This window comes from Caretta caretta, chromosome 1, assembly GCF_965140235.1.
Source record: "Caretta caretta isolate rCarCar2 chromosome 1, rCarCar1.hap1, whole genome shotgun sequence".
NCBI classification, from domain to species: Eukaryota; Metazoa; Chordata; order Testudines; family Cheloniidae; genus Caretta; species Caretta caretta.
The window spans coordinates 52,785,878-52,812,855 of NC_134206.1; the positions used below are offsets into that span (position 1 = coordinate 52,785,878).

Sequence of the window (26,978 nt, forward strand, 5' to 3'; positions counted from 1 at the left end):
TGCTTGTTTAAAAAAAAAAAAAAAGTGTTAATTAAATTTGTGACTGAACTCCTTGAGGAAGAATTGCATGTCTCCTGCTCTGATTTACCCACATTCTGCCATATATTTCATGTTATAGCAGTCTCGGATGATGAACCAGCACATGTTGCTCGTTTTAAGAACACTTTCACTGCAGATTTGACAAAATGCAAAGAAGGTACCAATGTGAGATTTCTAAAGATAGCTACAACACTCGACCCCAAGGTTTAAGAATCTGAAGTGCCTTCCAAAATCTGAGAGGGACGAGGTGTGGAGCATCTTTTCAGAAGAATTAAAAAAGAGCAACTCTCCAATGCAGAAACTTCAGAACCCGAACCACCAAAAAAGAAAATCAACCTTTTACTGGTGGCATCTGATTCAGATAATGAAAATGATTGTGCATCGGTCCACACCGCTTTGGATTGTTATCAAGCAGAACCCCTCACCGGCATGGACACGTGTCCCCTGGAATGGTGGTTGAAGCATGAAGGGACATATGGATTTTTAATGCATTTGGCACATAAATATCTTGTGACGCTGGCTACCACAGTGCCATGCAAACGCCTGTCCTTACTTTCAGGTGACACTAAACAAGAAGAGGGCAGCATTATCTCCTGCAAATGTAAACAAACTTGTTTGAGCGATTGGCTAAACAAGAAGTAGGACTGAGTGGACTTTGTTTTATTTTTGAGTGCAGTTTTTTGTACATAATTCTAAATTTGTAAGTTGCATTTTCATGATAAAGAGATTTTACTACAGTATTCGTATTAGGTGAATTGAAAAATACTATTTTTTTTACAGTACAAATATTTGTAATAAAAATAATATAAAGTGAGCACTGTACACTTTGTATTATGTGTTGTAATTGAAATCAATATGTCTGAAAATGTAGAAAGTATCCAAAAATATTTAAATAAATATTCTATTTTTTTTATCACACAATCAATCATGATTAAAAAAAATTAATTGCTTGACAGCCCTACTAAGTATTATATAGTACTTTCTTCTCCTGTAGTCCCCTGCCTCATTCACCACACACTTTCCAACTTTGGCAATAAATGAAGCAGGAGTCATACGAACAGTTGCCTTCACTACACAGCCCTGATTCACTTCCAGAGCAGGTCCATCCTGGGCATTGAATGAGATCGGTTCTGTGGAAAACACACTATATGATCATGTAATTAAAGACTGTATCATAATGCACATGCACAAGGAAGCCAAATTAATGTTGCACAGGCACTTGCTAGAGTTAATCTCTAGCTCACAGTGTTGCTGCTCTCACTCAAGCTAAGCTAGCTCAAGTGTAGTAACAGTGGAGCTATCTGTTGCAATGAAGACAAGCCTCTCTGCCTCTTTTTTTGGTCCATCTGTAAAGTGGGAACAACAGGGGTGTTGTGTGGATAAACACATGTACTGACAGTGAGCTGCTCAGACACTACAGTGATGGGGCAATAGAAGAATGTGATATAGGCAGACACAGCGAGAACACTGCCACTGACTAGCCTCAGGGCAGGAAGAGAAAACCAGAAATAAAAATATTCACTGTGGCTTAAATTTTCAGCAGATACTAGTAATTTTGGGTGCCCAACTTGAGACAACTTAAAGGACCTGATTTCAGAAAATGCAGAGCACCCACCCTCTGAAAATCAAATCCCTTTAAAAGGTATCTCAAACTGAACATCCAAAATGAAAGACAACCAAACTCATAAGTCACTTCTGAAAATTTAGGTGACACTATTTTATTTTTGTGGATTTTTAAAAAAAATATGCATATGATGAAACTAAAATGCCAAAAGTATTTCCATTTCTCCAGTGTGCATTCACCGGAGACAAGCACCTTCAATGACAACCAGTCAGCTGCACTCACTTCCAGAATCCCCAAATCAGGAGTTCCCATGCTTTTATGGGATTTCGTTCATCTCTTCAGATCCCTGAGATCCAGCACCCTAGAATCCTCCAGATCTTTTCGGTACTACAAAGTAAATAGATCAGAAGCCTCATGTCTGTCTTTGAAGTTTGACTGATGAAATTGGACCAATTTCTAGCAGATAATTGCACTATGCTCGGGATTATTACTTGCTTTGATGTGGTATTTCCAGGAAACAGTTTCAGGGTGGTACACTGGATGACAATTCTATTACATACACTTATCCTAATGATCTAATCTTGTTTACTCACTGTTTTTTCTGTTAACAGAAGAGATAGTTGTATCCATTTCAACAGCTTTCATCTGTCTATCTGACATGCTTTAGGAACTATGAATCGTTAGTCCTGTCCTACAGTCCTGTGCTTAGGGCATTTCCACTCCTTCTGAGCATTTTCCTTTCAAGTTGGATGAATAGGGAAATGCAGAGAAATAAAGAGAGTCTCAGCTGGACCAGGATCTTCCGTGGACAATTAGGAATCTACTCAAAGGAAGAAAGCTAATGTAAGGTTCTAGGATTTTTAATTAACACAGACAGATCTTCAAATCTGAACAGATGAGAACCACTAGTGTTTACCACATTTTCTTCTTGCTCTGGAGATCATTCCCGTTCTTCCCCTTTGGGCAGAAACCCATAGGAATTAGCGGCCTCAAATGAGAATTTTAACCGTGAGAGGCCTAGCAATTGCTGCTTATGGATCTACAACACACTACAATACTAGAGTATGTTTATATACAGTCTTTGTCTTTATTTTCGAATAAACTGGAACTGGATGACTATCTCATTTCCACTGTTCAAAAAGAAATCACAACTATTTGGGGTTTCATGAAGCAACACAACATCTTAACTGTTCCAAAGGACAATACGTAGAAAGGTGGGAGGCCGAGGAATGGCATCCCTGCATTTGGCCTTCAGATATGCTGTTTTTTGTACCAAGCATATCAGATTTGTTACTTGGTTTAGGCCTTCACCATTTCAATCAGTTTAAGACTGAACTAGAGATAATTAAAATATTGTTTTGAGACTGGGAACTGGTTAGGGCCACTGAGAGTTGTATTCTGTTGGACCCTCATTTAAAAAAAAAAAAATGTAGTTTAGCTGATCATTGCTTAATGAAAGCTTCTGACCAACACTTACTACTGCAACTAAATAAATTACAACCTCAAAAATCTTGAGCGTATCTTCAGCAGGGAATAGTCCAGTTCAATTTGGCTGTTTTATGTCCTCCAGCAGAAGCCATTCCAATGGAAGGGGGAAATCCATAACTGAGCACTTCAGAGTTTGTTTATTTCTTCAAATGCACACTGCAATAGAGGCAGTTGGGATTATACCAACAGGGGCATGTACATTTATTGATTATTCTGGATCCCAATCAGGAAAGGAGACACTATTTAAAAGGCTAGAATTCTCCTGGAAACACTTATAGTAGAGGTTGGGTTGCTTATTTTTCTGTGGCAGAGCCAAGTTTCCTGTTTCTTCCCTGTTTCTGCCATTGGCCTGCCAATGCATCAGTGACCTATATCAAAACTTTTATAAGACTAAATGTCAACATCATTGCTCATACTTTGTTTTAGATCTTCTAAGGGCCAATCAGACTCTAAATACAGACGCTCCCCGGGTTACGCAAGACCCAACTTACGCAAATCCGCACTTATGGAAAAAGTTCCATAAGCTAGAAATAGGAGGGGGTTTTTTTTGCGCGTGAGGTGTACATTTCCAACTTATGCAAAATTCAAGTTACTCATGGTGTTCCGGAATGGAACAACTGCGTAAGTCGGGGGGCATCTGTACTTAATCCTCAGACAACTAACGTCAGTTAGATAAGGGTTATTATTTCAGCTTTATGGAGGGGAAACCCAGACACAGAGTTTCAGCAACTCATCCAAGTGACTTTGTGGCAAAGACAGAAACAGAATTGTGCTGACTCACGATTCTGTGAACAAGGAAGAGGACCAGTCACAGAACAGAAGATCATTAGGCTCAAATCCACAAAGGCATTTAGGCTTCTAACTTTTGTTGATTTCAGTAGACGCTAGGAGCCTGTTTTAACTGAGCCTTAGGCCATGTCTCCACTAGCAAGCTTACACCAGCACAGCTGTATCGATTCAGCTGCGACGCTGTAAGATCACTTGTGTAGCTGCTCTATGCCTGTGGGAGAGAGCTCTCCCATCAACATAATAAAACCACCTCCACGAGTAGCAGTAGCTGGGTCAAAAGTGGTAGTGTAGATGTAGCCTTGGTGCCTACGGGACCAGATCAGAGCTGATATTAGGCATTAAAATGTCCCAATTACTCAGATCCCCTCAGAGAGAGAAGTAACAAAAAAGAAAGCAGTGGTCTATGAAGAGGGAGAAGGAAATCCAAAACTCCATGCTTTGTTTTATTTTGAGAAGGTTAAAACTGCTGATCCATTTGCTGGTCACAGAAGTGGCAGGAAGATATTATGAGCTGGGGGAAACCTTATTGTAGGTTGAGTTAAACCCCCATTGAGATTGATAGGTGTGAACTCACCCTTCAATTAACATGCCTATGAGCATAAACCCTCACCTAAAATACAAGGAGTGTGTGAACCCACCCAAAAGCTTTTGGCGGAGTATTGTTTTGGGTAGGTGTGTATGGGGGAGGGAAGGGAATAGCAGAAGCGATATACGACTGAAAAAGACAAGAACAGAGAGCAAGAGAGAGAGAGGCAAAAAGCAAGGCGGCCAAGCAGTAGCCCGGGGTGACCAACCTGAGCCTGAGAAGGAGCCAGAATTTACCAATGTACATTGCCAAAGAGCCACAGTAATACGTCAGCAGCCCCCATCCGCTCCCCAGCCCCCAGTGCCTCTCACAGGCTAACAGCCCTCACCAATCAGTGCCTACTCCCCACTCCCCCCACCCACCGCAATCAGCTATTTCACGTGTGCAGGAGGCTATGGGGGGGGAGGGGGAAGGAGTGAGGGTATGGCAGGCTCAGGGAAAGGGGCAGTAGCCTTCGGAGAAGTGGTGGAGTGGGGGCAGGGCTTGGGGCAGAGCAGGGGGTTGAGCAGTGAGCACCCTCCAGCACATGAAGTTAGCATCTGGAGCTTCAGCCCCAGAATCAGTGCCTAGGTAAGGAGCCACATATTAACCTCTGAAGAGCCGCATGCGACTCCAGAGCCACAGATTGGCCAGCCCTGCAGTAGCCTATGAACACCATGTGACCCTGGAAAAAGCTAGAGAGAGATTTTTTTGGGCTGTAGGCTGAAGAGGCTTGGAGCTGTAAACTAAGAAACTGCTCCTTTTGTTCTGGGTTCCTCCTGCATTCGGAGAAGGGGGGCTTTGTACATTCCTAATAAATAAACAAGACTGCATCAAAGAGAATATCAGAATCCATCAACTTCTACTTCCAGATGGAACATCCCCAGGGCCCCATAATGTGACTAGCCGCTCAGGCTGAAAAAGGGCCACACTGATGCCAAGTGCGGGATCCAGTTTCCAAGGAGAGAGAGACTGTGAGCTGGACTTCTGTTGAACCAAGACGGAACAAATAAAGGAGGTACTTGCTCAATCAAAAATGTCCAGTGGGATTTTAAACAAGACCTACAACCAGAGCTGGAGGTTTCACAAAGGAATTTAAAACAAGACCTGGAAACTTCACAAAACGAATTACAGCAGCATCTGGAGGATTCCCAGAAAGGGCTGAGAGCTGTCAAATCTCCGTTGGAGCAACAACTGCAAAAACTCCAGGCAAACTGGGATGTCCAGATGCCAAGCTCCCAGGGAGGAAAGGCAAGACAGATCAAAGAGGTGACCAGCAACCTGGCTGCCACAGACCAGAGGTTTCCACTAAATACTGGCGACTGGACAACTTTTACCCAATTTGGAACTTGCTAACAGAGATGAGCTGCAGCAAGTAGCAGCCTTCTGTGTCTTCTTGGAGAAGGGGAGGGCAGATTGAGAATCTGATGGGGATGTGCCACTCTCCAGTAGGAGGGTGGTAAAGCACTGGAATAGGTTACCTAGGGAGGTGGTGGAATCTCCATCTTCAGAGGTTTTTAAGGCCCGGCTTGACAAAGCCTTGGCTGGGATGATTTAGTTGCGGATTGGTCCTGCTTTGAGTAGGGGGTTGGACTAGATGACCTCCTGAGGTCTCTTCCAAACCTAATATTCTATGATTCCAAGGCAAAAAGACATCTAAAATTCTCATCATTGAGCAGAATAGTTGCATCACAGGAGGGGCAAGTTTTGAACTCCAGGGATTTTGTTTCAGCTACAGCAGCTAAATCTTGGTACCAGAGAAGCCTCTAAGGACGCTAAAAAAAATAATAAAAAAAAAAGTGATTGTTTTAAAGCTAGCAGGTGTAAGAGAAAAATAACAACTACACTAATGACATTATCTACAATGAATTTATATACACGAGTAGAAAAAGTCACACAATGTACAGTGAAGTGGACACTACAGGGGTTCTGTCTTACTGCCACAGGCGATCACAAGGAACTGAAGGACGGCTGGACCTGCTCTGCTCTTTCTGGCCTCAGGTGGGGGAGACGAGGGCATACAGAGTCCAGGCATGGACCCAATGGACGCTGCTGGCCAAAAGAATTCAGTTTTGTGTGTATGGAGCACATGTGCACTTCACCAGAAGTGGAATACATGTGGGCAACTACTTGAAAAAGAACTTTAGATTTCTCTTAGATTTAATTAGTAAAAGTTCCCAGAAACACAGAATCAGACTGGACTGGTTTCCTTAACCTGCCAGAGAAAAAAAGCAACAGAGGAAACTTTAGCAGTGCTATCTAAATTTATGGCTCAGCTAGTTAGTGTGTTGTCTGTCTCCACCTGCTTTCTGGTGATAGAAAAACCAGCAGCAAGGCACCAATAATTGTTTTCTTAGTGACATTTCAATGGCAATATTCGCAGTTGCCAGAAGTTCTGATAAATACAAATGAAAACACATACTTCCAAGTTAGAGCAAAGTTTTGTTTTTAACTATGGGCTTCATATAGGCCAAGTAAATAACCTGTGTAAAAAGCTACCCTCTTCCCAGTAAAGAACCAGTGCCTCATCTACTGCTTCAGAAAGAAGCCAAGCAGGTGGCTTTACATTCATGTTGGTTAGGTAGACAGATACAATGGACAGACAGACAGACTTTTCTAGTTCTAGACAATGGACGTTCTTCCAAGCTCTATTCCTCACCAATAAGAGGGAATTTGCTCTTACCTTTTCCTATGTGTCGCCTGGTGTTTTCTATAGTTGAATTCCTGTTGACATTAGAGAGCAGTCCAAGACAGAATCGGTTCCTATTATTTGAAGGATCCGTGAATCCATCTATAAGAATACTCCGAGAGGAAGCCTGGAAAGTCTCCCCTACTCGGTTGTTGAGTTCATAGTAGGCAACTGAGCACCAGTGCTGGGGTTCCTCATAGCAAACAGGTCGAAAGTCTGTAGGAAATAAAATAAATCAGGTGCCTAGGTTACAGTAATGCTTGTTTTTCTATCCAAACACTCTCAGATCTGATCTCCATCTAATCAGTCACTTTTCGTCAGGGGCAGTCTCAACAGCAGGTTCCATTTCTTCTTAGTTTGCTGACTAGCGCTTCCAAAGGGAGAACATTAGAGAACTTAAGCATGTGCTTAACTGGAAGCATCTGAGTAGTCCCACTGAAACTCCAGTGGGACAACTCGTATGCTTAAAATAGAGCATGTGCTTAAATTCTTTACTGCACTGTGCCCAATCACTCCCTTGGAAGCTTTCCAGGTTGAGTTAGATTTGCAGTGCCCGGGCAGTTATGTGCACTGTATCTCTGACAAACAGGAGCCAGGAGTGAGCAAACTGGTTCAGTTTCACAATAAAAAGTGAGCTGAGCCTTCATGCAACGTGCGATTAAACCTAACGCCAAGCAAGGAGGTTTTGCATGTATCAACCCTTTGTTTTATTTCTTATTTTTAATTTTTACACACCTCAGGATGGCCTGCCAAAATGCCACACAAAAGGCCGTTCTCCTGCTGTGAAATGTACAAAATGTTTCCAACTGAGAGTAGCTAGGCAGGTGGCCAGCAGGGATCAGTGATCTTCTTAATGTTTCTGGGAGTATTTATTTGTGATGGGGGAGGGGAGAGGAAAGATGACTGGAAACGTGGTGGCTGTCACATGGGTGTGATATGTACCTACACGTTCCTAGCTTGATTACCCTCATCCTCCCTCCCCTCCAGTTGTGGGCTACATGCACTTGTGATTTCCTGTCTTAATTGAGATTGTAAGGTTTTGAGGGCATGGACTGTCCTTTAATATATGTGTTGCACAGTGCTCAGCACAGCGAAGCCCTGAACCTGGCGTCTGTGCAGTAGTTCAGTACAAGGAGCAATCATAACAACTGCACTCAGAGCAGGCCCATAGGAAACCAGAGCAGAGGAACTTCTCATACCACAGATTCCATGGGGCACTGCTCCTCAGTGGTTGTCTCCGAGATGGGTGAAGGGGTGGGCTAAGGGAGGAGCAAGTCAGTAGGTCTGCAAGCTGAGGTCTGTAGTCACTACTGTAGCCCAGAGGCCGTAGAGGGAGGAAGTTACTCACCTTCTGCAGTAATGATGGTTCTTCAAGATGTGTCCCCCTAAGGGTGCTCCACTGTGACTCTAATTGGAGATTTTAGGTCTGTTCAGCCCGCACATGCGCTCTCTCCCTCTCATGGTCTGCCTCAAGGCTTTCTAGCGCAGCGTAGGTGAACCTTCCCTCAGTTCCTTCTCTACCACACAGCCCTATATTGAGAACTCCGAAGTACAGGGGAGAAGGGCAGGTTGTGGATCACCCTTACGTAAACAAGGTGAGTAACTTTTTATTGTTTGAATAGCGTCCCTATGGGTGCTCCACTGTAGGTGACTTCACAGCAGTATCCCCCATGGTGGGCTGGGGCTTCGGAGTGGAGTTTGTTACTACAGAGAGTACTGAGGAGCCGAAGATGACGTCGGAGGCCCAGTCTCCAGTGATCACATAATGTTCTGTGAAAGTGTGGTCAGAGGCTTAAGTTGCTGCTCTGCAGATTTCCAAGATAGGGACATCTTTAAAGAGTGCAACCGAGGTAGAAATTGACCTTGTGGAGTGCGTACAGACTCCGGACAGAGGCAACAAGTTGAGTCCTTGATAACAGAGATTAATGCAACTGAAGACCCTTTTGGATAGACACTGAGCCAATATCACAGAGCCTTTGTGTCTTTCTGTGAATAAAAGGAAGTCCTTAGTCCTGTCCAAGTAGAATGCTAGTGCTCTTCTAACATCTATCATATGCAGAACAGCTTTCCTGTTGTCACAATGTAGTTTTGGGGGGAAAAAAACAGGGGAATGGATCTGTTGATTCATATGGAAGGAGGAGGCAACGTTAGGGAGAAATTTGGGATGCAGCTTCAGGGTTACTTTATCTTTAAAAAAAGACCATGAATAGGGGGTGTACTATCAGGGCTGCAATTTCTCCTATGCACCTACGTGAGGAGATGGCAATTAGAAATGCGGTCTTCATGGACAGGTGAAAGAGAGAGCAAGTTGCCATGGGCTCAAAGGGAGGTTTAAGTCTAGGTTAAGATCCCAGGTCAGAGAGGGTGGTCTCATACGCGGGAAGAGATTAGCAATGCCTTAAGGAATCTATGCATCAGCAGGTGAGCGAACACCAAGTATCCATCTACTTGATGGTGGAAGGCCGTTACGGCTGCAAGATGTACCTGAAAGGAGTGGAGCAAGAGTTTTGACCTCTTGAGGTCTAAAACCAGAGGGAGAGAGGACAAAGCCTGGTGATTAGAATGACACCAAATTTAGAATTGTTTCCATTTTTGTAGGTAAGTACATTGAGTGGTCAACTTTTGGCTGTGTAGCAACACATATTTCGCCTTGTTGGAGCACTCTACCTCTAAGTCTTGGAACCACGAAGGAGCCAAATACTGAGATGGAAGATCCACAGATTGAGGCGAAGGATCATCCTGTTGTTTTGAGAGAGCAAGTGAGGAATGGGCCAAAGAGCAACCAGAGGGCATACTGTCATGTGTGTCCAGAAAGGGAACCAGACTTGTCTTGTGCAGAAGGGGACAATCAGAATAACTCACACTTTGTCCCGTCAGATTTTCAAGAGGACTTTGGATATGAGAGGGAATGGAGGAAAGGCATATTAAGGTCCCTGTCCCATAGAAGGATGAGTACAGCTCCCAGTGAATGTGTCCTTAGGCCAGCCCTGGAGCAGTAGCGAGGACGTTTCCTGTTTCAGTAAATAGTGAAAAGATCTGTAGTCAGGGTTCCCCAAAGGGTGAATATGTTGTGAAACACCTGAGTTCAGTTCCTATTTGTGGTTGTGAGTTCCGACAGACTGTCAGCTGTTGCAGTCTGCAGATACATAGCTGAGATGAGCACATTGTGATGGATGCACCAATTTCAAAGTTTGAGTGCTTCCATGCAGAGGGAGGGAGATCTGGCGACCCCTTGGTGATTTATGTAAAACATACAGGTCATATTGTCCATCATGACCTTTGTGTGGGTATTTTTGATGAATGGCAGAAAGTGTGCACAGACGTTCCTGACTGCTATTACCTTCAAAGAATCAATATGGAGGGCCACTCTTGTGGAAGACCACTTGCCTTGAACCTTTCGGTCACATAGGTTGGCTCCAAAGCCTATTAGGGAAGCATCTGTTGTTAGAGTCAGCGTCGATGGTGGCTGAACAAATGGAACACCTGCTTGAAACCTATCCAGAAAGTACTTTAACCAAACTGCTATCAGTGCCCTGCATAGTTAAGTCAATTCCCTGAACAGGGACAGACTACTGAGCCACATCTGAACACACCTCATGAACATCTGGGTGTTTGAAGTGACAAAGGTTCATGCTGCTATATGACCTAGCAGCTGCAGAAAGCTCCTGGCCGATGTTTGGGGGATGGCCTGGACTGTCCCTATGAGACTCGTGAGGTTGGAGATGTGGAAGTCAGTATCTTGTAGGCTGAGGGCTGCAACCCAATCTCCTTGCTCCAGAGCTGGAATAATGGCTGCTAGAGTGATCACCTGGAACTTCTGTGCCTTTACGTATTTGTTTAGTGCCCTTACATCTAGAATGGGCCTCTACCCTCCCTTCGCCTTGGGGAATCAGGAAATAACTGGAGTATAACTCCTTGCCTCTGAGTTGCATCGTGATTGGTTCTATGGCCCCTAAGTGTAATACGTCTATTTTCGTGGTGAAGTAGGTTCTCATGAAAAGGGTCCCTGAAGAGGGAAAGGGAATTAAATGGCATAACCCTTCGAAATAATCTCCAAGACCCATCTGTCAGAGGTGATATTGTCCCAACTGCTGTGAAAGAGGACCAGGCAACTTCCAACGGGACATGACAGGTAGAAGGCAGCTGATGTTGCAAGAAATAGCTATTTGGACTCTCAACCAACCCATTAAAAGTGTTCAGCGGAGGCGGGAAGAGAGGATGCAGATTGGGGTTCTGACTGCTTCCACTTTTGTACTGTGGGCTTTTTGCGCTGCGGTTTGTAATCATGCTGTGACGATGGGTACTGAGGAGGTCATGACCTCTGCTGTGGTTGAGAGCTGTATCTTCTCTTTTGTCCTGTAGTGTAGATTCCCAGAGAGCGTAATGTGGCCCGGGAATCCTTCAGGGTGTAGAGAGAAGAGTACATCTTATTCACAAAGAGCTTGGGCCCTTCAACGCGAGATCTTCCACTGGCGTCTACAGTTCTTTGGGCAACACTGAAAAGGTGTAACAAGGAAGCCCGCCTCATTACCACTGCCATGGACACCGAGCGGATCGCTGTATCAGCTGTGTCCAGTGCCATCTGTGGCACAGTTCTAGCTACTAACTGGCCCTCTCCGACAATGGCCTGAAACTGCGCCTTCTGCACCTCTGGTAAATGTTCCACAAATGCACTGAGTTTCACATAATTAATCAAATCACATTTGGCCATGACAGCTTGGAGGTTCGTGATGCTAAACTGCAATGTTGCCGATGAATATGCCTTCCTCCAAAAGAGATCTAGTCTCTTCCAGTGTCGATTGTATGGGGTTGACTTTACATGATGTTGTCTGCCGCATGCATTAATCACATCTGCTACAATTGAGTCAGGTTGCAGATTTAAAACAAAAAGTCTGCCTCTTTGGGAGGGACGTAGTACTTCTTGTCAGCTTTCTTGCAGGTTGGTGCAATGGAGGCTGGTGTCTGCCGGATGACTTTGGCAGGATCTAGAATCACCTCATTAATTGGGAGGGCAATTCTGGATGATGAGGCAGTGTGCAGAATATTCACCAGTTTGCAATGTGTCTGTCACCTCCTGCAGGTGACTTTGCAGCTCATCTGCTACCCTCTTGGTCTTAAAATCATCACCGAGCGATTGGGGGGGGGCATTATAGCCTTGTCTGGTGAAGATGAGGAGAAGATTTCAGGAGGGGTAGCTTCTCTTTCAAGTCCTTCTTCCTGTTCTTCCAAAGCTTCCTCCTCCACTGGCTCAGGGGCTCTGGACAGAGAGGTTGGAGGGGACCATTTGGTGGATTCTCTCTGAGAGACAATGGACACCCTTGACGTGTGGGATGTGTACGTCGCCCAAGGATCCCAATACAGCCATAGGCAAGGGAAAGGCATGGATGGCAGAGACGCCCAAGGGGCCCATAGCACGATAGTGGGTCGGCTCAATGGAATTGAGGACCCTTGTATTGTAACAGTGGGCGATGGTAAGAAGCCAGGGAAATGACATCCTTCTGGTCACTGTCAGACTCATCACTGGGTAAGGGTGGCATTGACCAAGATGTTGGTGGCATACAGCCTGGTGCTGAGGATGATTCCGGGCACCAGGATGCACTCGGTACCGGGGCCCCGATACCAAGTAATGGTGATTGTGTTTCTTCACCAACCGTCAGGTCGCTAGGATACCAGAACTCTTGCAGTATCATCGGCTCACTTGGTACCACAGAGAGGGTCTGTGATACGTTGCTGGTACCGATGGTTGTGAAGGTGCAGAGCACTCCCTAAATGGGAGTTTTGTTAAATTTGGTAACAAAGGTTTACTCGGTGCCACTCCTTTAGAGGCAATACGGTATTTGTCTCTCCCCTCAGGGGGCAGTACCACTGCCTCGGAGCCCGCTTCTCTAGACAGTGCGGCTGAGCTCACAGCGGAGGAACCCTGATGCTTCTGGGTACCGCATTTCGGAGCTGCCAGTACTGAGGTGGCCAATCACACTGGGGAAGCCCTTTGACAGGCCAACGGTGCTTGGAGCCCTTTCTCCTTGAGCCTTTATGGGGGGAATCTGCTGTTTTTTCTGCGTCTCTACCCCTTTGAAGTTGAAAGCTCCGGGGAGGATCCAGGGTTGGCACTGGAGTCCCCTGGCAGCTGAAGTGCCTTCTCCATAAGGAGGACTTTTAACTTCAGCTCCCAGTTCTCGCGAGACCTCAGCTTTAGCTGGTGGCAGAGGGAGCACTTCTGAGGGATATGGGACTCTCCCAGGTACTGGACACTGTGAGAGTGTCTGGCTATTACAGGAATCGACTCCTTGCAGGAGAGGCACCTCTTGAAGCTAGGAGAGCCAGACATGCCCAGGGAGGTAGGAGCTATCACTCTCTAGCAGTGAGGAATGCAGAAAAAAGATGTTCTGTCCTCTTTTTTTTTAAACCAAGGGAAGTTAGAATAACCTCTCAACACCCCTGGGGTGGGGGGAGGGACAAGGGGGATCCTCCCACAAGGGAACTAAAGGTAAACTAAAGTTCTTTTTCTTCTTTTAGCCCAGGGGGGGTAAACAGAAACATTAACTATTAAGAAGACCAAAAGAACCAAAAACAACAACTACTTAAGCTAAAGATGTAGAGAGAAAAAAACCAAAAAACTGCTCGCTCAGCTGGAGGCCAAAGGTGGTCGATAAGGAACTGAGGGGGGTTCACCCACGCAGTGCTAGATAGCCTTGAGGCAGACCACATTTGAAGCACTGGAAAGGGTGACCTAGGGAAGTGGTGGAATCTCCTTCCTTAGAGGTTTTTAAGGTCAGGCTTGACAAAGCCCTGGCTGGGATGCTTTAGTTGGGGATTGGTCCTGCTTGGAGCAGGGGGTTGGCCTAGATGACCTCCTGAGGTCCCTTCCAACCCTGATATTCTATGATTCTATGACATGGCTACCTAAAATCTCCAATTAGAGGCGCAGGGACGCAGATACACCTACAGTGGAGAACCCACAGGGACACTACTCGAAGAAGAATAGTTGCAAAGTGATTCTAAAGCTGTTCCATGCCCTAGCCTTTAGCATAGGGATGGGGGCTTCCAACCCTCCCAGCTTTCACTAGGTCTCACAGAGCATGGGGATGAAGAGCTGACCTTCTCTACAGCTCTTTCTGTGCACCAGTTACACTACTTATTATTCAGAAAATATAAGTATGTATTACAGCAATGTGACATTAAAAAAAAAAAAGATGGAAATACTAAAGCCTCTGAACAGAGTGCTTTATGATGGGTAAGTAACTCACCCCAAATTGAGTCAATAAATCAGTCCTGATTTTGACTTAGATCTTGCTGTGTTACACATTCCTCCCTCCCCTCATTCCTTATTTGATCTTCGTCACTACAACCTGGATAATGGTGTTTGTTTTCATTAATACTTCTAACTTTTGTGACCCCACAGATGCAAATAAAATCAGAATCTTTTGTCCTGGTACCTGAGTCACTGAATGCTTAAATCCCTCTCTTGCTACTGAATGACAAGCCTGGGCTGCCTCCTTAACCTCAGATCTGGCAAAGTCCACTGTTACAGATGTGCCTTGTCCTCCAATCTGGGAGTCGTCAACAGAGGTTCCGTAGGCAACTTCTCACCTCACCTGGACAGGCTCAGGGAGGAGGGGCGTTTCTTGTGGACAGTCCTCGGCGGGAATCTGTCGTTGTGCCCATGAGGAGTGCCTTCTACTCTCATGGGCAGCCCTACAAGAAGAGTCCTTGGACTTAGATGTTGAAGGCTCCACTCCAAAGCATGTGCTTGGAGAGGCACAGATGAGAGCCACCTAGCCTTCTCCCTCACGTGCTTTCGTAGGCGAAGCTCACAGGCTTCTCAAGTTCTGGGTGGGAAGAAGCGATTGATCCTGCACTTTGCAGAGATATGTGCCTCACCCAGACAATACAGGCATCGCTGATGTTCCATCTGATGGAAAAGGAGCAAGGGCAGGAGATGCAATTCTTGAATCCTGGGAATCTGAGCATAGTCCCAGAGCAGAGGAGCAGGTTCCCCAACCAGGGAAAAGAAATATTCTATGCTAACTATAAATTTAACTACTAATTACTAAGCTAAAATATATAACTATTTACAAATATTTTCTTTCTTTGCAGGTTATACAACTGAGCGACGGAGGACATGAGTCGGACTCAGACCATATGGCAGCAAGAAGGAACTGGAGAGGCGTAACCCTCACTCCCTCTTATACCCTAGGCCAGGAGCACAAGGAGATCTACTGTGCATGTGCGGGCCAACGGACACTGCTTTGAAGAATTTCCAGACTCGGGTGCACGGTGCAAATGCATACCCACATGTGGAATACACATAGGGACAAGCACTCGAAAAAGAACAATAGGCCTTCCTGCTCTGAAGAATATATAATAATTCTTTGGCTAAGAATTATTCCCTGGGAAGCAGTACAAATACTTGTATATTTTCAGTTTCTCCAGCAGCAGATTTACCTCCATTGGGCAATGATAGCACTAACTGATTGTCAGCTGTTGCATCCACTGATCGTCCATTTTGGTTTCCTGGTGTTTCTCTTGCATTGTAAGGTGGGGGCGTTTCAACTAAAAAACAGAAAGACACTGAGATCAGCAAGTTGGTAAATTTTACCCAGGTCTGCCTGGTAACTATTCAACACTACTTCAGCATAGTTTAACTGGAGAAGGGTCCAAAACAGAACCTGAGTCTGAACCCCGCCCTCCTCAAACTCCAGGTCAAGACTGTTTCAGATTCAAATCCCTGGAGATGAACCTGTCCCTATGGTTTAGGCTCTGTGTCAGGTCCAAAGGCAGAAGGGTCCTAATTTCCAAATACAGTCTGGATGTGGCCCAAGATGACAGAAATTTCAGCTTTGATTTTGGCACTGGTTAGTCTGCACCCAGTCCCAGTTTAGCCTCAAACCCAAACTCCATGGAAAGAGTGGAGTTCCATAAATGGGCTCCCTGAACCCAGCCCGCTTCACATGGAATCCTGGTGAGGTTGGAGAGCAAAGACACACTAGCTGATCTCAACTGCCTTGACGGGGGCGAGAGAGAGCCGCACACAGGCCTAGACTAATACACAGTCAGCAAGACCTGAAAATGAATCAGATGGATTATAGGCAGAATGTGGAAGGCAGGCATTGCTAACTGTCTTGCCCTATGCCATGAAGCAAATGAGAGCACCTGCATTCTGCAGCCATTGCAGCCTCCGGCTCAGATTCAAGCAAAGACCAATCAGGACTGAATTACAATAGCGGTGAGGAACGTGGGTATAACTGTAATGAGTTCTGCATTAGACAGAACCGGGCACTTTCCAGGTCGAGTGATAGCCACTGTGAAGTAGTGTTGTACTAGGAGTTTCCATTCTGGAAAGCAATTCAGAATGACCCCTATTCTCCTGACCTGCCTAGCAAGTGGTGGCCTTGCCCTGGGAATAATGGAGGTGCAAAAAGCATCCACAACCACTTCAAAAGAAGAGGTGCCAGAAACATTATGTAAGCTTTATCTGGATTGAGTTTCAGCCAACTGTCCCCCATCCAAACAAATCTGTCTGTAAGACAACCAAGAGATAGTTACAGCAGGACAACAGGAAAGGAGGCACACAGTTAGAAGTCACTAGTTTCACTCTGTATCCCAGTCCGTATCCCTATCTCCCATCCGGCTCATACACGTTCAACAAGATAAGGAATAGAACAGAGCAAGCAGGGAAACTGGACAATGATGAGCACCCCTAGCTTTTGGGAACTCCCTTCTACAAGGCAGCTCAGTCACAGAAGAGTCGTGGCAACACCCACACCTACCATGGACCACAGCTAGGCTACCAACACCTGGTGATAGGTCTAACATAATTAGCAGGGAGAAGACATTCTTGTCCCTTACCGGCAGATCTTCCACCATGTTAATCAGAACTCTCTGGGTCATGAAATGGTCTGGACCTAGATGTGCAAAGATGTATTTAAACAAAAATGATCTAATCCAGGTGGGATTAACCCAATCCCCACTATCTCAAGAACCGCTCTCACAAATGGAGGAGCAGAGGCTGGCCAGTAATTTGCAGAACAAATATTTTAGAACAGAGGCTGCAGTTCCACACATGTATGTGCAGAGGGAGACTGGCCTCTCAAACGTTTGATCATTTCCACTAGCACCTTCCCTCTAGCCTTAACCAGCCAAGATAATCTATGGCACTGGCTGCTGGCTACCAACGACAGCCTGCCTCTCAGAAAGAGACACAAGATGACGCTCACGCAGGACAGAGCGGGCATTCATCCCCTCACACTTTGGGGAGGGCCAACTCTCTTTTAATCTGACCGATCTTCTTGTCAAAGAACCAAACGCACTAATGAAAAATAAACAAATGAACTACAAAAACAGAGCTCCTAATTCCTGAATTTTTTCATTTACAGAACAGCAGCCTAGGAACAGGAAAACACATCCTCCATTCTAATATATGCCAAGAAGGAACAGAGTGCGTTAGAAAGCGGAAATAAAGACCTTGTTTTCATATTTGAAAACACAGATGTAGACCTCGATCCCGCAAACATTTAAGCATGGGAGTCAATTTACTCTTGGGAGTAGCAATTTAATGGGACTACAAACAAAGAGTTGCACTGGTGTTTACATGTTTGCAGGACAAATAAGAGTATCTAGGTTGATATTCACCCGTGTGCAGAGAGACAGCAAAAGACATCTGTGTTGACCTGGCTTGACGTGAGTAATTGGACATGGGTGACAGACAGGATTAGAGAAGTAAATGGATCAGCAGGCTGGAAACAGCAAGTCTGCACCGGCTAAGATAAGGGGGAAAACACCCAGGGAACCATTTACAATGGACAAGTTAAGTCCGAAACATAAAGATGGGGTAAAGAATAAGTTGTGCATGGACAGAGCATGCTGTACAGGGGTTGGTTCCTACAAAATGACCAAGCCAATCCCAAAACATGGGATGCAATGTATAGTAAATGCAATGTAATTTGTAAATGTACATAAAGGAAAGTTTGCAACGTAATTTTGGACAAGTTGTATGCCCTATACCAGGGGTCGGCAACCTTCAGCATGTGGCCCACCAGGGCAATCTGCTGGCGGGCTGCAAGATATATTGTTTATGTTGACCATCCGCAGGCACGGCCCCCGGCAAATGCTGAAGGTTTCCGACCCCTGCCCTATGCCAACCCCTTACACTTGAATCTGATCAATTCAGCATAGCTTTGCTGCATGACTAAAAAAAAGAACCCAAGAGACAAGAGTTGGAGTTCTAGGGGAACCCCAACACTGTGCACCCTTAAACCCTATTTTGAGGGCTTAAGTGGGAATTAAGTGGTACACAGGCATTGGGTGGCCCTCCACGTATAGCGGATAAATACACACTAACTTGTAAAAAGACCACGGAACCAGCAAAAAGGCAAGAACTGCAGTATACAGATTGATGTTATTATTACGTATATTTCAGCAGTGCCCAGGACCAGGGCTCCAATGTGCTAAGTCAGGGTTTCCCAAATGGTGGGCCCCAACTCACTGTGGGTGGCAGAAGGGTCAAGGTAGGTGGGTCATGCATACCCCAGAAGCGCTCCCCCACACACACACTGACTTCCCCTGGGCAGCAGGCAATGGCATGGGAAGTGGGATCCAGGCATTAGAGAGGAGGAAGCACCTACGGGATACATCTGGGATGGATACAGGATGCTGACTGTCTGCTTGCTGGCTCTGGTTGTTTTTCCTGTGTTGTTGCCTGGATCCTGCTCCCATGTCTCTTGGGCAACAGCATGGAGAGAGGGATGTGGGCAGCAGCAGTGTTGAGGAAAGGTCTGGAGCCAGCAAGTGGACAGTTAGCACATTGGTGGCGATCACAAACCAGCCACAAGGAAAGATGGACTATCTGGGGCTGCAGGAGGGGAGGCCAGGATAATAGTGAGTCCTGTGACAGGGTTGGGGGAAACCCCATCCTGTGCGGGGCGACTGTGCCTACCTCTCTTAGGAAATGGCGGGGGGCGGGACATATGAATCTCAGCCTGAGTCCATACGCTCGCCATTATCTGCAGGGCGATGCAGCCTACTGGCCAGAGTCCATAAATTCGCCCTTGCAACTGGGTAGTAAGGCCTAGGGCCCAATGTCAGTCAATCCGCCCCTTTTCGCAGGGCAGTAAGGCCTAGTGGCCAGAGTCAGGAAATCCGATCCTTCTCACAGGGCAGTAAGGTCTAATGGCCCAAATTTCTACATTCGCCCCTGTCCACAGGGCCATAAGGCTTAGTGGCCAGAGTCAATAAATTCGCCATTGTCAGCATGGCAGTAAGGCCTAGTGACCACTGCCAGAAACAGAGGGAGGGGTTGCACCCCCAGCAGGGGGTCCAGGACCTCCCTCTCCACCGGATCCCAGCCCAAGGCCCTGGTAGTGGCCGTAGCACAGGCCACTGAGTCAGCGGGGCAAGGCTCCGACTCAAGGCTTTGGCTCATTCACCAGTCCACCCTTTGATTCCCCTGGGCTGCTTCCTGCTGTCGTCCCTGCTGCTATGGTCAGGTGTCTGTTCCTCTAGGTTCTCCAGTCTGCCCTTTCTCCAGCGCCTCCGAACCCTGCAAGGCCTCCGGGGTTGCCTTGGCATCTGCCTGGGATGCGGCATCCCCGGGCTCCTAGGGTCCCAGGCTTCCGCTAAGCCTTGGATGGGGTGGGCGGCACACGTCCTTCCTCCATGGCAGTCAGCCCCAACCGAGCCGAGCTGCTCCCTTTTATATCAGTGCACCTGGAGCATGCCTAGTAGAGTGAAGTGGGTGTGCCTTCCTCAACCCACAATGTAGGGTTAACCCTTCCCCGTCCAGTGCAAGGTTCACAGTCCACAAAAGAGATGAATGTGCTAAGCACTGTACAAACGCATCAATAAGCTAGCCCATCTTGAGTAACTTACAATCTAATTTGTGGGAAGATGTAACAAGTGAGAGTGACAAAGAAAAGGAAGGAAGGGGGAAGGGAAGATGAAGGTTATGAAAAGAGAGAGTCATGCGGTTACCCAGATAGCTATTGCACATCTTGAAGGTTCCTGAAATTACCACAGCCTTTTTAAAATTAAATAAACTCAGCTGTCCCTGACTGTTTCGCAATCAAATAATTTTGTCTCCCATTCAGAATGACGTATGCTCCGATTTGCTAAAACGCAAATTAAGCCACTTACATTTTCAAGTGGTTTTACAAGCTTTCAGGATCAGCTGAATTCACAAGACATCCATTCTGTGTAGTTTACAATGGGCCTCACCTTCCAAGGACACAAGTACAAATCAGGAGCAGTTCCACTGAAGTCAACAGCTACCCAGGTGTAGAACCACAGTGAGTGAAAAGAGAGGCCCTACTTATACCCTGTCATTCTGGGAGTACATCAGTGAGGTTGCAGAATATGAGCTAAAATGATTAAAGATGCAAAAAAGAGACGATAGAACAGGTAGGAAAACAAAATCTTCCTATGTCCATAGTGTCGGATTATAAATAAATAAAGGACAAATGAGAACATTAAGGACAGGAATTTAGATGCTCAAAAGTCAAGCTGCAAGATTCAGCTCTGAATTACATCCATGTAAACTCAAAATTGAAACTAATAGATTTACACTGGTGTAACAGGAGCAGAATCTGAGCCAAGATTTCTGTAGTAATGTTAATTTGGAGTTGTTTCACATGGCATATGTTGAACACCACGAGTATCAATATATTCCTTGAAACTTTAAAAAGTAAGAGGTTCACAATATGTGCAACATGAATGAGTGAACTTTACAAAGAAGCAAACAGAAAAGGAGTACTTGTGGCACCTTAGAGACTAACCAATTTATTTGAGCATGAGCTTTCGTGAGCTACAGCTCACTTACGCATCCGATGAAGTGAGTTGTAGCTCACGAAAGCTCATGCTCAAATAAATTGGTTAGTCTCTAAGGTGCCACAAGTACTCCTTTTCTTTTTGCGAATACAGACGAACACGGCTGTTACTCTGAAACCTTTACAAAGAAGGGAATCTTGGACCTGACTTAGCATCCTCTGAAGTCCATGGGAGTCCCTCCACCATCTGCAGTGGGCGCTAAATCAGTTACCTTTTTCATTTCCTGAATTAAGTCTTTCTGTTCATGAACTTCAAGTGACATCAACAAATGCCTTCGTATTTTACTTTCCCTGTCCCCCTTACCAGGAAAAGTCCAAACCTATTGAACCTGGGGAGTTCACAAGCTCCACTGACTTTCCCGCTGGAGTTTCTAAGCTCCTTGAGAGCTACTGGGTCTGCCCAGAGCTCACAGGCTGTATTAAAGGAGAGTCTCATTCCATTTCTTTTCATCTATTTAGCCTCCTAACAGAGCATGTCCATCGTTTGCTTCAGCCTCGAAACACCATGCAAGATCTCCTCCTGCATTCACATTCACTGTCACAGGTGGACATCTGGAGACCATAGTTACTGCTTACCTGTTAGCTGATATGGACTTCCTGGTCCAGAAGAACTTCCTGGAGAGTTAGGGTAGCTGATGCTGCTGGGTGACTGAGAGAACATGTTACTGGGTGATGATGGAAAAGGGGTGCAGGGAGTGTGCTGGAAAGAATCAGGATAGGTGGCATTATGTGGCATCAGAGGCTCACTGTGGAGGGAAGCACTCCGGAACTTGGCAAGGAGGCTGAGATGCGGGTTAAATTCACTGTGTCTTGGAACCAGCACTGGAGGCAACACTGAAAACAAACAAACAGAGTACAAGTTTTAGTCAACCACTCACTCTAGCGTGCTGTATCTGTTTCTACGTCTGAGCGACCCACCACACTACCAAAACGTCACTTCAGACACACTATCCTCTGAATGCTGCTATAAATGTGTTACAAACGTATTTTAAATACCCTTTACCAGCATCCTCATGGTTTGTTGTTGTTACAACCCAGTTCATCCAGCACCCCTCACTGAGACTAGAGCAGTGGTTCTCAAAGCTGGTCCACCGCTTGTTCAGGGAAAGCCCCTGGTACACTGGACCGGTCTGTTTACCTGCCACGTCCGCAGGTTCACCATTCCAGGCCAATGGGGGCTGCGGGAAGCAGTGCGGGCCAAGGGACGTGCTGACTGCCCTTCCTGCAGCCCCCATTGGCCCAGAGCAGCGAATCGCGGCCACTGGGAGCCACAATCGGCCGAACTTGCGGACGTGGCAGGTAAACAAACCGGTCCAGCGCACCAGGGGCTTTCCCTGAACAAGAGGCGGACCGGCTTTGAGAACCACTGAACTAGTGGATAATAAATCTGCTCAGCAACTTTCTTCTTTCTTCAGTGGCAACAGGGTACCATTCCTTACACAGTATGACTAACGCTTTCAGATAGCCGGCCCAGTTCTCCAGCTGCTACATGAACAAAACTCCAGCTGTCTTCAACAAGGAGAGAGAGAGTATGCATGCACACCACCCCCCCCAAATAATGGAAGTGGCACATTTATACCCATTAAAATTACAGCTCCCACAATCTCTTTTCTGGGATGCTGAAGAAGTCAGAGATTTGCTCAATACTCTTGATATTTGTCAAATTCAGAGCCCACTTTAATAGTAAAAAAATAATATTTGGCATTTTTCAGGGATGGGGTAGTATAATTATCTGAATTTTACAGATGAGGAAACTGAGGCATGAAGAGATTAGAGACCAGATTTTAAAAGGTATTTAGGTACCTGAAAATGCAGACAGGTGTCAACTAGGATTTTCCTATAGTATTCCTTTCAGAATATCAATTAATTTATTTGTTCTGGTATTTCAACTCAGGTCCAGAGAAACAGGAGAGTCAAGATGCTCATGATGGAATCCATGTAAGTACAGCAGCAAGATAGACTTGGGCCTGGTCTGCACTTCGGGGTTAGCAAAAAGAAAAGGAGTACTTGTGGCACCTTAGAGACTAACCAATTTATTTGGGCATAAGCTTTCGTGAGCTACAGCTCACTTCATCGGATGCATACTGTGGAAAGTGTAAGGATCTTTTATACACATGCTTTGTGTATATAAAAGATCTTCTACACTTTCCACAGTATGCATCCGATGAAGTGAGCTGTAGCTCACGAAAGCTTATGCCCAAATAAATTGGTTAGTCTCTAAGGTGCCACAAGTACTCCTTTTCTTTTTGCGAATACAGACTAACATGGCTGTTACTCTGAAACCTGTCATTATTCGGGGTTAGGTTGAATTTAGCAGTGTTAGGTCAATTTTAAAATGAAAGCGTCCACACAACCAGCCACGTTCCGTCGACTTAAAGGGCTCTTAAAATCGACGTCTGTACTCCTCCCTGGTGAGAGGAGTAGTGCTAAAATCGACCTTGCTGGGTTGAATTTGGGGTAGTGCAGACGCAAATAGACGGTATTGGCCTCTGGGAGCTATCCCAGAGTGCTCCATTGTGACCGCTCTGGACAGCGCTTTGAACTCCGATGCACTAGCCAGGTACACAGGAAAAGCCCTGGGAACTTTTGAATTTTATTTCCTGTTTGGTCAGCATGGCGAGCTCAGCAGCACAGGTGACCATGAAGTCCCCCCAGAATCGCAAATGAGTTCCAGTATGGAGCGAATGGGAGACACTGGATCTGATTGCTGTATGGGGATAAGCATCTGTGTAGGCAAAACACCGATCAAAAATAAGAAATGCAAATATATTTGCCAAAAATCTCACAGAGAATGTTGGAAAGAGGCTATAACAGGGACACACAGCAGTGCTGCGTGAAAGTTAAGGAACTCAGGCAAGCCTACCAAAAGACAAAGAAGGCAAACGGTCACTCTGGGTCAGAGCCCCATACATGCTGCTTCTATGATCAGTTGCATGGCATTCTAGGGGGTGACTCTACCAGTACCCCACCACTGTCCGTGGACACCTGCAAGGGGGGAGTCTCATGCAACAGGGAGGAGGATTTTGTGGATGAGGAAAAGGAGGAGAATGCACAGCAGGCAAGCGGCGAATCTGTTCTCCCTGGTAGGCAGGACCTTTTCATCACCCTGGAGCCAATACCCTCCAAAGGCAGGATCCCTGACCCTGAAGCTGGAGAAGGCACCTTCGTGAGTGCACATTTGTAACTACAGTACAGGGTTTAAAAGCAATAGTGTTTAAGGTTTGATTTGCCCTGAAGAATTGGGATACATTCTCGGCCAGTACAGCTACTGGAAAAGTCTGTTCACATGTCTGGGGATGGAGCGGGAATCCTCCAGAGACATCTCTATGAAGCTCTCCTGGAAGTACTCTGAAAGTATTCTGGAATCATTGCAGCACAAAGCATGGCAGCAAATGGTCCTTGGTTTTGGTCGCATTCAAGCAACATTCGGTCTTTATCTTTCTGTGTTAGCCTCAGGAGAGTGATATCATTCATGGTCACCTGGTTGAAATAGGGGAATTTTTGTAAGGGAACAGTAAAAGGACCCCGTTCTTGCTGGGCTGTTTGCGCTTGGCTAAAAGGGATCATCCCGGAGAATAGCCATGGGGTGGGGTGGATACAGTGTGCTGCACATCCACCCACAAACCGCAGCCCCTCCTTTTAAATGTGAAACCCAACCCATTGCTTGCTCTGGGAAAGGAGGGCGCTGCAGTTGGAAACATTCCCACATGTTATGCGTAAGAAGCCAACCCTATGTACCCTTTACCTTACCATGGCTGCATGGAAACCGAATTCTGCTGCCCAGCCATGTGTGATGTGTCACCATACTGGCAGCCGCTCAATATAAAAGGCAAAATGCGACCTTGTACTTAAAGCACATGTGCTGTCTGCTGTGAATTGCTTGATTCACTGTGAAAGAGTCTCCCTTTTATTCTCAGAAATGTATCATCTTAAATTTTACTCTCCCTTTTTATCCCAGGTGCGAATGTTTCCATGCTCCCCCTATCATCTACGTCCCTGAGGTTATCGCAGATTAGAAGGCAAAAAAAAAAAAAAAAAGCACTCACGATGACATGTTTTCTGAGCTCATGCAGTCCTCCCGCACTGATAGGGCACAGCTGAATGCATGGAGGCATTCAGTGTTAGAGGCTAGGAAAGCATTAAGTGAGCGTGAAGAGCAGAGGCAGGAGGGCGAAGAGCGGAGGAGATGCTCAGGCTAATGCGGGAGCAAACAGACATGACGAAGCATCTGGTGCAGGTGCAGGAAAGCCAACAAGAGCACAGAACCCCGCTGTATCCATTGTACAACGCCTGACCTCCTCCCCAAGTTCCATATCCTTCTCACCCAGACGCCCAAGAACACGGGGGAGGAGGCTCTGGGCACCCAGCCACTCCACTCCAGAGGATGGCCCAAGCAACAGAAGGTTGTCATTAAAACAGTTTGATTTGTAGTGTGGCTACAATAAGCAATGTGGCCTTGTCCCTCCCTCCTCCCCCATTCCACCCTACCCAAGCTACCTTGTCAGTTATCTCCCTTTTTTTTTAATTAAGAAAGAAAGAATGCATGGTTTCAAAAAATAGTTACTTTATTTCCAAGGGGGGGAGTGTGGTTGGCTTACAGGGAATTAAAATCAACAAAGGGGGCGGGTTTGCAGCAAGGAGAAATACACACAACTGTCACACCAAAGCCTGGCCAGTCATGAAACTGGTTTTCAAAACCTCTCTGATGCGCAGCGCGCCTTGTTGTGCTCTTCTAATTGCCTTGGTGTCTCGCTGCTCAAAATTGGATGCCAGGCGATTTGCCTCAACCTCCCACCCCGCCATAAATGTCTCCCCCTTACTCTCACAGATATTATGGAGCACACAGCAAGTAGCAATACAATGGGAATGTTGGCTGCGCTGAGGTCTAACCTAGTCAGCAAACAGCGCCAGCGAGCTTTTAAATGTCCAAAGGCACATTCTACCACCATTCTGCACTTGCTCAGTCTATAGTAGAACTACTCCTTACTACTGTCCAGGCTGCCTGTGTTCGGCTTCATGAGCCATGGGAGCAAGGGGTAGGCTGGGTTCCCAAGGATAACCACTGGCATTTCAACATCCCCAGCGGTTATTTTCTGGTCTGGGAAGTAAGTCCCTTCTTGCAGCTGCTTGAACAGCTTGGAGTTCCTAAAGATGCGAGCGTCATGCACCTTTCCCGGCCATCCCACGTTGATGTCGGTGAAACGTCCCTTGTGATCCACCAGCGCTTGCACCACCATTGAGAAGTACCCCTTGCGGTTTATATACTGGTTGGCAAAGTGGTCCAGTGCCAAGATAGGGATTTGCGTTCCGTCTATCGCCCCACCACTGTTAGGGAAACCCATTGCAGGAAAGCCATCCACTATGTCCTGCACGTTTCCCAGAGTCACTACCCTTGACAACAGAATGTCAATGATTGCACTGGCTACTTGGATCACAGCAGCCCCCACAGTAGATTTGCTCACTCCAAATTGATTCCCGACTGACCGGTAGCAGTCAGGCGTAGCAAGCTTCCACGTGGCTACTGCCACTCGCTTCTCAACTGTCAGGGCAGCTCTCATCTTGGTATTCCTGCACTTCAGGGCAGGGGAAAGTTCAAGAGTTCACAGAGTTCAAGGAAAGTGGCCTTACGCATGCGAAAGTTTCGCAGCCACTGTGAATCATCCCCTACCTGTAACACTATGCGGTCCCACCAGTCTGTGATTGTTTGCTGGGCCCAGAATCGGCATTCCACTGTATCAACCAGCCCCACTGCCACCGTGATATCCCAACTGTCACAGCTCATGTTTTCAGGAACATCTGTGTCCATGTCCTCATCAAAATCGTCCTTGTGCTAGCGTCTCTTAGCCCGGTTCTGCACATACTCCAGGATAACATGTGAGGTGTTTATAATGCTCACAACAGTAGCGATGAGCTGAGCGGGCTCCATGCTTGCCGTGGTATGGCGTCTGCAGGAGAGCAGAGTTGCAGTGGAAGCGATGGATGACAACGGATGCCACAAGAATAGATATTTATACAGAATGTCGA

At 46.2% G+C, this 26,978-nt stretch overlaps 1 protein-coding gene across 3 annotated transcripts in view; it reads right to left on the bottom strand.

The window, feature by feature from the left end:
• Window positions 1-26,978, bottom strand: part of SMAD9 (SMAD family member 9) — a 71,939-nt gene that overhangs the window by 15,888 nt on the left and 29,073 nt on the right. For 2 of the 3 annotated variants that reach the window (XM_048848142.2, XM_048848132.2), the window contains exons 3-5: window positions 21,531-21,788; window positions 15,580-15,687; window positions 7,129-7,350 (exon numbers count right to left, since the gene is read on the bottom strand). In XM_048848142.2, coding sequence (XP_048704099.1) covers window positions 7,129-7,350; window positions 15,580-15,687; window positions 21,531-21,788 — 588 coding nt within the window. The remainder of the gene's footprint in view (window positions 1-7,128; window positions 7,351-15,579; window positions 15,688-21,530; window positions 21,789-26,978) is intronic. The other variant, XM_048848152.2, reaches the window with a different exon arrangement.